This window comes from Hoplias malabaricus, chromosome 5 (assembly GCF_029633855.1).
Source record: "Hoplias malabaricus isolate fHopMal1 chromosome 5, fHopMal1.hap1, whole genome shotgun sequence".
Lineage (NCBI taxonomy): Eukaryota > Metazoa > Chordata > Actinopteri > Characiformes > Erythrinidae > Hoplias > Hoplias malabaricus.
The window spans coordinates 14,331,965-14,344,063 of NC_089804.1; the positions used below are offsets into that span (position 1 = coordinate 14,331,965).

At 42.6% G+C, this 12,099-nt stretch overlaps 1 protein-coding gene across 1 annotated transcript in view; it reads right to left on the reverse strand.

Annotated features, from left to right (window-relative positions):
* Positions 1-8,514: 8,514 nt before the first annotated feature.
* vwa5b1 (von Willebrand factor A domain containing 5B1) overlaps positions 8,515-12,099 on the reverse strand; it is a 54,180-nt gene continuing 50,595 nt past the window's right edge. Inside the window, exon 22 of the mRNA XM_066671445.1 lies at positions 8,515-12,023. Coding sequence (XP_066527542.1) covers positions 11,334-12,023 — 690 coding nt within the window. The 3' untranslated portion in view covers positions 8,515-11,333. The remainder of the gene's footprint in view (positions 12,024-12,099) is intronic.

The window sequence follows — 12,099 nt, forward strand, 5'->3', positions numbered from 1 at the left end:
GAATCACTGTGTGTTTGTGTGTTGTTTCCTTTACAACTGTAATTTATAAATCTAAATCACACGTTAAAATTAGTCATTATTTTTAAAGGATTCTGAGATAAATGTAAAGGAAGGGGCACAACAGGTAGTGTCGCTGTCACACAGCTCCAGTGTTCTGGGGTTGTGGGTTCGAGCCCCGCTCCAAGTGACTGTCTGTGAGGAGTGTGGTGTGTTCTCCCTGTGTCCACGTGGGTTTTCTACGGGTGACTGTCTGTGAGGAGTGTGGTGTGTTCTCCCTGTGTCTGCGTTGGTTTCCTCCGGGTGACTGTCTGTGAGGAGTTTGGTGTGTTCTCCCTGTGTCTCCGTGGGTTTCCTCCGGGTGACTGTCTGTGAGGAGTTTGGTGTGTTCTCCCTGTGTCTGTGTGGGTTTTCTCTGGGTGCTCTGGTTTCCTCCAATGGTTCAAAAACACATGCTGGTAGGTGGATTGGCGACTCAAAAGTGCCCGTAGGTGTGAATGTGTCTTGCCCTTGTGCCCAGTGATTCCGGGTAGGCCCCAGACCCCCCAACGGTGTTCGGAAACTCTAATAGGCCTGTGCCTGTGACGGAGATGGTGGACAACAACTCTAGAAGTTGCACTTAATTTAATGCAAAATTACGAAAAGGTGTGTTGTTTTTGGCTGCAATCATTCAATGTACAGTGGGACATCTGTGCACAAATGGCCCAAAGATCCCAAAATATCCAGAAAATGGACTAAATTTGTCAACTTTAAACGGGCACTTTGGAAAGGACCATCCGCTCACTCCGTTATCTGTAGCTCATTTCACTGGTGCTTTTCCAACAATATGGGCATGTAAGGACACCAACGAAAGGTGTTCAAGAGCCTCTGTAACATGGAGGTAAACAGGGTAAGGACACTTACTTCGCCTGTTTTAGCTGGTGTTAGTTAACGTTAGCTTGACTTGCTAAACTCGGTGGCTCAGATTATCCTCGGCTACGTAGCTGCATTACGGAGGTTTATAGTGTCGGATGAATTCGAGTTCGACTTCGATCACATTTACAAGAATAACGGTACCTCTAAATTTGAGTTTAGCTCATTGCTAGGCTATTGTCATGAATAATGTTGGTTATTTAGCTAGATACTGTCATAACAGTCAGTCATAACGGTGTTTTACCGCGGCGTTGTTCAGCTGTTGTCCACCAGTGACGTCACGGTTGCGTTCAAGAATTTCCGTAGCGAGCTCAGGTTTTTCCGTCAATTTAATAAAATTGTCAGTTTTAAAGCAAATTAAGCTGCTATTTTCATTTTAATTCATACTTATATATGTCAGTAACTAAAATAACGTGAAATATTCATGGAGGTCCATTAAGTGGTGCTTAGCCTTTAAATCATACAGCATTGTTAATCTCCTTTGTTTTTAAAATCTATCATGCAGAAATTTTCTTTTAGTTTTCCGAAAACAGGTTTATTCCCGATTGTATATATATTTTCATACAATGTACTGTCCATATTTTCTGTATTCTCAGAACCACAAATGGGTCCATCTCTGTTCTGACCTACACCTTTGCTCCGAAATGATGTAAACTCATGGAATAAAAATTAAAAAGCAAAATGATTACACTACATTAATATGTATTACATACATCAACAGCTGTGAAACAAAAGCATCTTATATTTTTTTCTGAAATGGAAGGTTTTACATAAAAAGTTTGAACCTTTCTGTGAGTATTTCATGGCATTCAAACAACACAAAGTCTGTGCTGTTGAAAGATTACTTCTGGATCACAAATATCTCTCCAGCTCATCTCCATTTCAAGATATTTGATGGTCAGGTCATCAATCCAGAGAACAGAGTTCCAGCCACTCTCCAATAGTGGTTGTCTGTGAAGTTGTTCCACAGCATCCCTTTTTATTTCATGGGTTCCTGTGGATATTATACAAGCTGTGTGTGAACACCTGAACATCTGTCTCAGCAAATGTAACTGATTTCACTAATTATAAGGGGTGTCTACAGACTTTTGGACATGTGGTGTACATTTTTGTCTCTTGGTAAGGCTGAAGGACAGGATAAACCATTTTAGGATAAATCTCCTTAACCGTGCACACAAAGGGGATGGAAAACAGGATGGAGATATGACTAGGGCTTTGGCAGGAGGAGATAAGGCCTGATCTTTTTAATACTGAGCGGATAATTTAATGAGTAGTTTATGTGTATAGATCCGACCTTTTGGCCATGGTTTCAGTCCCGAGGAAGGTTTCGAGCCCAACATTTTAGAGAAATGTACAAAGCAATGTCAACCCACCACTATCAGCACTTCCTTCTCCAATCGCTCCACCAGCACCTCTCTCATGAACTTTTCACACGTTTGCCATCCGGAAAAGGGATACCGGATACCCATTCCACCACCATCAGACACTGGAGCAGCGTCTTCCCCAGGAGAGTCAGATTACTGGACATTCACCTGGGCTGAATTAAACCCTGTCCAACTTCTGCTACAAACTGATAACACGTTCTTTAACTGTCAGTTCGCTTAACGTTCTCTTAGTTACTTCAGTGCTGCATTCGATGCCCATCTATGTGATATCTCACTGTCTTATCCATTTAGCGTCCCCTATGCATTAATTGTCAACTTTGTTTACTGCCAGGTCAATTCATTCCATGGTCTTCACTTCTCTGTTGCACCATAGGACTAAAGAACAACATCTCTCATTCGAGATACATCGAGGATTGACCGTGAAGCCCCACTTGACTTAAGCTTTCCATTTGTATCATTTTCAGTGTTCTGGAATTTCCCTCCTATATATAATCATGCACTCTCCTGCAATAACACAATTGCACTGTTGAATTAGTAATAGTAAGATGACACGGAGCCTGTCGTCACCAGGCAGCGGTGATACTCGATCCTCCAGCTCTGCAGCAGTAAAGTCCCAGAGGAATCATCTGTGTGTCACTCATGATTAATTTAGAGTGACTACCTTCCACCCACCAGTGGGCAGCCTCAACGGAGTGCTGCCATCCCTCCAGGGAACACCACCACCATCCAGCCCAGGGATAAGATCCAATACAACTGCTTCAGCTCCAGCTTGGGTGATGCAATGATTTAAGGCCCCGGAATATAACAGTATGTATATAGTACTGACCTGAACAAATACAACAACCTTAGATCACTTTGATTGAGTTCACCATTGCCCCAATAACTCTTTTGCACTGATGTAAATCTAGCTGCAGTGGAACATCTGCATAGATGATGACCTTCATATATTGGGTTATACCGCTAAAGACAAGTGGATCTCAATTAATCCTACCCCACGGCCCAAAGCTTTTCAACTTCCTGACACTTCTGATTGATTTTACAAATAAGCCTGAGCTTAGAAGGCTTCAAACGTGTCCTTTCCAATACCTTGACCCACAAAACACACAGATAAATATTTGTGAATCATGGGCAATTGAGAACTGCTGCTCTGTGAATAGCCATCTTTGGATCAAAGGACCATATGCACTTTAAAAAGACCTGCTTCACAAGGCCCTTAACTAGGATTCTTATTGTACGACTGTTAAACAGATTATTGAATAACGCTAATAGCTTCAGAACTGGAGGATGCCATTTCAGTGCCCTGCACTGTGTAGAAATCTCTCACTTCAACATGTGACTGTGATATTAAACTTGTCTAACACAGTATAGTATCTCTTTTGGGCTGTTGTCTGACATGCAACACCCTAATGTGTCCCTTCCTGTTGCACTTGGACACTATTCATTTCCACAGCTAACGAGAGAGACCCAAGAGTCCAAGTCCCATTGAGTTTTATAGTCCCATCACATTAGTTCACAACATCAACCATGGCTCTTTCTGCAATTACTGCAAGCTTGCCACTCAATCCCAGGAGTCAGAGGTTCCACAGGGTGTCCAAATTTAGCCTGGAGTATCCCTGTCTTTGATATTGTAGTGTTTTCCTTGCTCTTGCATTTAATTTGAGCTCAATTAGTTCCTTGTTATTCATCAAATGTGTATTTGATCAAGCGCGTTGATACCAGAAAATCCAGAAGGACTAGATTCACTCCAGAACAGGCCCTCAATTGTTTCAGTTGTCATACAATTGCTGTTTACTTTCATTCTCTCACTGCTGCCAAGACCAAGGCACCAATAAGGTGAGCTCTGTAGGCTAATGGCAACATAAGCCCTTAGCCGAATGTTCTTAAAACAACAGCTGTAATCAGAAATGCGTTGCCTAGTCTGAAGGAAACGGGAGCTGTGTAATATTCAGGGGTACTGCGGATCACTGTGAAGATCCTTCCTACAAAGATACTGATCAAAGGGAGAAGTAGAAACTGAATCAATACAAAGAAACTTCAAAGGCAATGGCTATTCAAAGAACTAGCACATATGACGGTTGCCTAGAAACACAATCAAATTTCAGTAGCACTTTCACATACAGTCAAAAATAACTTCTCACCATATTCCACTGGTCTACTTTCTTAGAACAATCAGTGCAATCTCTGCACTTCATCCACCAGGACCCTTTGATCCTGTGCAGCGTTCTATTAACTTTAAGCAAAGGTGAGGCTCTCTGTGGCATGAGGAAGCATAAGTAACTATTAAACCTCCTCAGCTACGCACACTGAAGACCACCAAAGAACTCACCCATGGCAAATGTTATTAACAGCAGATTCTCATGCGTGAATGCAAAGGTTTCCTCCGCCTTAATTACGAAAGAGGAGCAGGCACGATGCTGCCGTTGCTATGGTGACCTGTTCTCCCGGCCAATCCCTGAGGATCCTCCAGGTTCAAATTGAAAAGAGGACCCAATTACACATGGCTGTCAGCGCCAGGTATGGGGGAGGGTTCATTTAGATACATTCCTGTGAGGCTATGTGTGTAATTAGACCTCTCTCCTGCCTAAGCTAATGAAGCTACGCAAGGTCATTCATGTTCACTGGGCCTCTCCAAGGCTCACTCAAGTCTGGCCGTGTTCCAAATGGCTTCATAATCAGAGAATTGGCGCAGTACTTATAGCACTGGCACGCAATCCCAGGACCCGGGGATGGGGGGGGATGTAGCGTTGTGACCCCTCCACCACCTTTGACTGAAGTCAGCGGCTAATTATGCCTACAGGCCAATGTCAAGGGGTCAGTCTCCTGTCCTGTAGGGCCACTATGTAATGTTTTACCCACTCAAACATACTCGATTTAAATTATGGGCTAATAATTGAACCCTCCGTGAGATGAATTGTGAGTGACCAGGCGAAACTGCATTATTTCGGCCCTCGAGGACTTGAGTTTGACACCATTACCCTGTGCTGTGTGCCACGTGTCAATTAGTGAGCCATTCACATCCATGCAGTGAGGCAGAATGCTGACTATCCCAGTGAATATGGACACACAGGCATCATTACCACTCTGCTTCACTCCCCTGGGCAACACTGCAGTGTCTCAGCGTGGAGAATAATGGCCGTTAAAGGGATACTACTCTTAAAACCATGACCTAACTAATGAATGGCTGCTCAAAGGGACCAGCTAACATTACACAAATTAGATCGCACCAGTTGGTCTCCACCCTTTTTCATTCATTGTACTTTGTGTACGCATTACGTCAAGGTGACCTAATCTTTTAATAGCTGGATTTTAGGAGTCACTGAGTGGCACTGAGGTTTTATGTTTGAGAGTCACAGTATGAATCTGCCATACATACGCAATACACAGTTCCATTGGGGATACTCTGCACCCCACATGACTACTGAATTCACTTTAATGGGCATCCATTGTTGACTCAGGCGTTGTATTGTACATATTGTACAATTATAATGTACAATATCATTGTAAATAATGGTCTGCAAGAGTATACAACCCCCTATCATTGGACTATGAAGCTGTGGAATGTGATAGAGATCCAGTATCCAGTATCTTTTGCGATCAAATCCTCACAGAAATATTCCAACATCTGCTGAATAGTCTTCTAAGAAGAGCTTCTAATGCCACAAAGGGTGAGAAATCCCTAATAATACCTTTACTTTCAGAAGGAATCCTGGATGAACAGCAGCCCACAAACATTGACTATGTATTTGCAGCTTCAATTCAGCATCTTTTTCAGTACCAGATAGAACCTTAAAAATCCAGGTCTGCACTCTTTGGGTGAACATGCCCAAACATGAGGAGTTAGTTTATGTTACTGTTCATTAAGAAGAAGGTTGTCTAAAAGCGTGGAGCGTATTTTAGATCACAACGGTTGAAAATTGAATTCCAGCCGTGACAGGGAAATCCAGACTGCTGTAAAGGCTCTGTCATGGTTGGTTAAAACCAATTGGTTGGAGCTCGCTGTCAACCCAGCCTTGAAGGAGACTCTGCCAGTTCAGTCTGTGTGATCTTTTATGCACACAGTTATTACCCCATAAATAAATGTTTAAAAGCTGTGCCATCAAAGACAGATATATATATATATTTTATTTTGCATGGTGCTCTGAGTTCTGCTGTACTGCCCTGCTTCCTTGACAAGCTTCTTTGCGATGTTCCCAGTTCCCATAGAAACAAAAGTTCCTACATGGCTAACCATAGCGCACTGCCTTTTTTGAGTTAACAAGACAAAATTTCTTCCCTTGTATCAGCCAGTATAAACCGTGGTGTTAAAATAGATGTTTAGAAGTTGTTACTTATACTTCTCATCAGGTCCTATCAAGCCATACCCACACATTGTGTGAAACATCTTGTTACTTGTTGCACAACCTGAAGTATTTCCAGAAACTCAAACACGCTTATGTAAGGTAGAGGCGTGTTTATGAAGTGGATTATGACAACAAGCTATATGTTTTATATTAACATCCACTGGCAAATCGTGACTGGTAGAGCTAGGCCTTAAAATCAGACCATGAATGTCCCAAAGACGAAACAAACATCTCTACAGTTCTGTTCATTTCTGCCCGGCACACCTATGGGAGTCTCTTTTTTTTTGCTGTATGAAGATTAAAGATTATACCCCTTCTCCGCAAGTTAACAGACATTTCTTGGGTCTTAATGAAATATCTGTGGCATGCTTTGGTCAAAATACCAGAAGCATCAAGTACCACAGCTGTGTTAACAATGGCCTGTTCTTTACCATGATAATGAGCCACTCAAAGAACTCAGCAGCAATTGAGGTGCACAAGCTCTTGTTTTTGTTTTTGTTGTTTTAACCTTTTTGCTCAGTTGTCTTACTTCTTTTCACCATTGTATGTGTCTAAACTTGTCTCTGCACTCTCACATAAACACAGGCCTAGCCCTCTGTTTGGAGATATTCAGACGAGTGGAAGGACGGCTTATTGAATTGAACATTTTTTTGTCAGAGGCAGTTCACCAAAACTGCATTCCTCATAACATTAATATGACCCCTTAATCACAGACATATTTAGCTTGTAAAAGTTATTTCATGTTTTATCTGAAGCTTGCAAGAGACACATCGTCATCGTTTTCTAAAGTATCACTAGAGAATGTGAACACTAGGTGGCCCCTGAATAAGGTCGTTCCGGACCAGAGTCATTAGGAGGGGCTCTTTTTTGATTTCATGAGATGGGTCATGGCTAATATCCTGAAGATCATCTCTGATTTAATGAGGATTGATTAGCTGCCTCCAGACACATACACAAACACACTTTCTCTCTCTCCCCCACTCATGCCCTCTTTCCACTTCATCATGCTTTAGTGCTGATAACATCATCAAAGCCTTGTTATCCCAATCCCAGCTCTTTGATTCTCGCTTTTCGCCTGAGGCCAGGTCCTGTCCTCAGTGGTAATTGGTATTAAATACATTGACGTGATGCGCACTAGATCATGCTGACCTATAAGTAAATGATATACTATGTGGAGAGAGATGAAGGTTTGGGATTTTCTCCTGGACCTTGCCAATAAATCAGGTCATGTGCATGCCTAATAGGACATTAATGGGCCATAAATGCTTAGTCATGTCTCCTGATGACATCATCACATGGAATCATGCAGCTAGCTGTATAGCACTCAATTCTCTCCAGAGGGTTGAGAACCGTGAGCCCGGCTACGCAACACTATACTTACACTGCTCTAATGGATAAGGTGTACTGCTCCCAAAAAAAAAAAAAAAAACAATCTCCTGATTTCCAAAGTGTGGTGCAGCATCTGCTGGTTACAAAAAGTATTGCTTTTGGCAACCATTTTAACTCTGAGGGAGGCCTGAGGTGAGGCTTTCAGAGTCTCAGTTGAATCAATGTTGCCATAAGAAAACCTCATATGAACACATTTTTATAACCTGAGTTTCCACGAGAGTAAATAAAATAATAATAATAATAATACAAGGTTTATACGGAATAAAACGTAAAGCTTAAAAATATATAGTAATCTCCCTTAATATTTACATTCTGTCAGGTCAGTCCACCATTTCGTGTTAGCAGACTATTTGTGTTAATAAACCTATGTCCAGCACTGGTGTGGCTACAGTGACAGTGTCCAAAAAGTGGCAGACAATAAAATGAAGGCAAACACAATCTCCTCTCAGTTACTGAGCAGCAGACTTTATTACATGCAGTTACACAGTTGGTCAATGCACTAGCAGCACTACGGCGAGTCGACAAGAGCTTGACAGCCACTTTAAAACACAACGGACCTCAAAAAATATAGTCCACTTTTCCACACAGAGTCGGCAGCCACAGTCATATTTTACACATGGGTGGTCCCTCTCTCGGTGCCCACAGCAGGATGAAACCCAGAGAGGAGAGAGGCTTCACTGCCTCATACTCATGCATCTCAACACACACCATGTCATCATGCTCGCCCGATGGTGCCCAAGCTACACAGGAGCGGTACCTGAGTGATAGAAAACAGTTACAATCTTATACGGAATACGGAAAACACCCATTTCCATGGAAAACAGAGAAGAGCCAAGCAGGAAAAAAAGTCTGCCACACTTTTGCTCAGGTTTGGATGGAAGCCTGTTTCCAACAGTTTCACATATTTATGTATTGGTAGCTCACAGTGAGGAGAGGAAGAGGGTGCTCCATTTCTTTTCTTTGGTTTTGCCTTAATTTTGACCTAATTATTCCTCTAATCCCAATTACATGAGTCTCCTAACCTTGGAGGTTGAGACAAGCACGTGTTTACTCTGAGACATGTGAAGCCAGCCATCGCTTCTTTTCAAACTGCTTCTAACACAACAGCTGTGGGCAACTCGACACACTTGGAGGAGAACACTTAACATCCAGATCTGTTGTGATAGCTAAGAATGAGGCCATTTGTGCACTCTTGAAATTGGCTGTTGCATCATCAAATGTATAAAGATATATATAATCAGGACTCAAAGAGGTTCTCAGAATAATGTCTAACTTCATTATTACAACTGACTACCTCATGACTATCTCAGTTATGAAACTCTCTCATAATTGGAAACAGGCTTCTGAGACCAAATAAAGCTACGATACATTTTGGAACCATCGATCCACTACTATCATAAACACACTAGTAAACAACAAATCAGCCTCGTATGCTTTAAAAAATTGAACGGTTGGAGAAAATCAGCTGGGTCAGGCACTTAAGACCGGAGAGCACTCTGTCCGACAGAAAGTGCCGTCTCAGGATTAATGTGACATCTTTTCAAACCACATTAAAACACATGGCTGCCTGGTAAATATAATATTTTGACAGTGATGGTGACGTCTGATCTTCCAGTGCCTCAGTGAGAAGACCAGGGAATATCATCATTCCACAGAAAGTAGATAACGCTCAACAGTCTGATTTGCAGCAGATGATATTTGCTTTTACTCCTCAAGCAGCAATCACGAAATTCACAGAAGAAATATTTACATCATTACCTCCAGGACAAACACAGACATACTGACATATTTGTTCCAGCCCACATTGCAGGAGGACGTTAACACACGTGAACATGCCTCAGCATCACTGTGGATGACACAGAGTCCGGAATAAACACTGGAGCGCTTTTCATGTCCAACGTTGTAGCTGTCACGGTCATTGACTTGTTTGCATATAACCTTCGCTATGAATAATTTACCATCAAATTATCACCCCATTTTAGCCTTCTAGAGTGTCAGGCTAAACCTGAAACACAATTAGTGCCCAGTGACAGCATTTAATGAGACTCCAAATGGGGTAGATTGCCTTTCATACAAGATATTGCAGCACTGGAGCATGTCATATATAATTAGGCAGTCACAAAGAATGAAAAGTTTGGTGTTTTTCTTCCAGAACAGTAGCAAAGGAATGAAAATGATATGAGCAGTCATATCGATTTCCTCACAATCGAGATTTCACTGTGTTCCGGAGTGAATAACAACAAAAGGTGAATCCCAGCGGAGGTTTACAATACACATCCAATCAAAAACAGACATCCATGCTTTCACCTTCTGTAACCACTCCATCCACTTCCTGGTGGGTCCGGAGCCTTTAGGGAATCACTGGGCGTAAGGCAAGAAAACACCCTGGACTGAGCAGCTGTCTACCACAGGGAAACACACACTCACACCTATGGGAGATTTCTCATAGCCAATCCACCTTCCAGCACGTGTCTTTGGATTGTAGGAGGAAACCAATACAGACACTGGGAGAATACACCAAACAAATCAGAGGTGAAGATCGGACCCAGGGCCCTACGAGCAGAGCCACTGTTTACAGTTTGAAACTTGCTAATATATAGTTAATAAGTCCTGTTGTTCATTGAGGTGATGTTGTCGTTCAGAGTAAAAATAAGTAAAAATCCTCTACAGTGAACACACTTATGAACATTTTCTCTAAACTTACTCTAAACTTACTCTATTACTCTAGTTACTCTAAACTCTGATTAAAACTGTTTAAAGGAGTGTACTCAATGCTGTTTGTTGCCAGTTCCAGTTACGTGCAGGATCTTGCTGAATTACACCGGGCTACCGAACTGTGAAACATAGTCTAGCAAACGCTCCTAAACATACACCACAATATCTTTTCAAACTGCTGCTTACACAGAGCCATTGAACAGCTGTACAAGAACAATAAATACTTATTCTATAATATTAGCAAAAACCACGAACAAACATCCATGTTGGCACATCTTGCTAAATGATGAGTGAAAGTAGGGCCGCCCAGAGAAAGCCATGTTATTTGTGTTCTTTTAAAGTTCTGGGGAGTTGAGTGAGCTCCTGGCTAATGCTCAGGCAGTTGCGCCATTAAAGTTATTGAAAAACAGCCAAGTCTGTTCATTGTAGAGGACATTTTAACTTATTTTAACCTAGAAAATAAACTGAACATGCCACTTGAGCATGGTGGTTCAGACTTTTGCATACAAATGTATTATACAGCAGGAATCAACACAAAAGCTGCCACCAAATAATACCATTGGCATAGTTTACGCATGGGGTGCTAAATACAGTATCAGACACTATTGGGGTTGTAGCACAGCATGTTGAGCTGCAGGTTTTCATCCCAGTGTCTGAGTATAATGAAGAGCTGGTTGGCTGCGGCCTTCACTGTGGCCAGGTCCCTGCCCTCAGGGATGGTTTGCCTGTCCAGCCACAAGCTAGCTTTGGCTGCGATTAGCTCCCATTCAATGAAGTAGCAGGCAGAATTGTTCTCTAACCAGGCTAAAGCCACTACTGTGGCCCACACCATGCTTTCAAGCTCCTGGGTCACCATCCTGAAGCCTCCGGGGGACACAGGCTGTGACGTGTCCATGTTCTCTGACTCAGAGCCACGGCCACTGTCCGTCTGGGAATTATTGGGTGAAAGAGGTGGATCCGTCGACAAGGACGAGGGTCCACCCAGAAGTGAAGATCCGCTCTCGGTTCGAGGACTTCGAGACAAGTTGGGAGAGTTTGGGCTACGGGGCACTGCCTCTTCAGACTCAGAGCTGAGGTCAGGGTCTCTCGGTGGAGGAGAGCAGCTGTGGTGGACCTCAAGGCTCTCGGTTCTCTTACTGCTGCTGGAGTAGTGAGACAGGTGGGTGAGGCTGACCCTGTGGCTGGTGAAAGGGGACGTCCACTTCAGCTTGTCCATGGGCACATTGATGGCATCACACAGGGCGCCGTCCAACATGAATGCACCACATGACAGCTGCAAAGATACCTGGGGAAAAGCGTGTTTAAAAAGAGCTGTTAATATATATTTAAAAAAAAAAATTTGTTTCTTTTGGGAGATGATA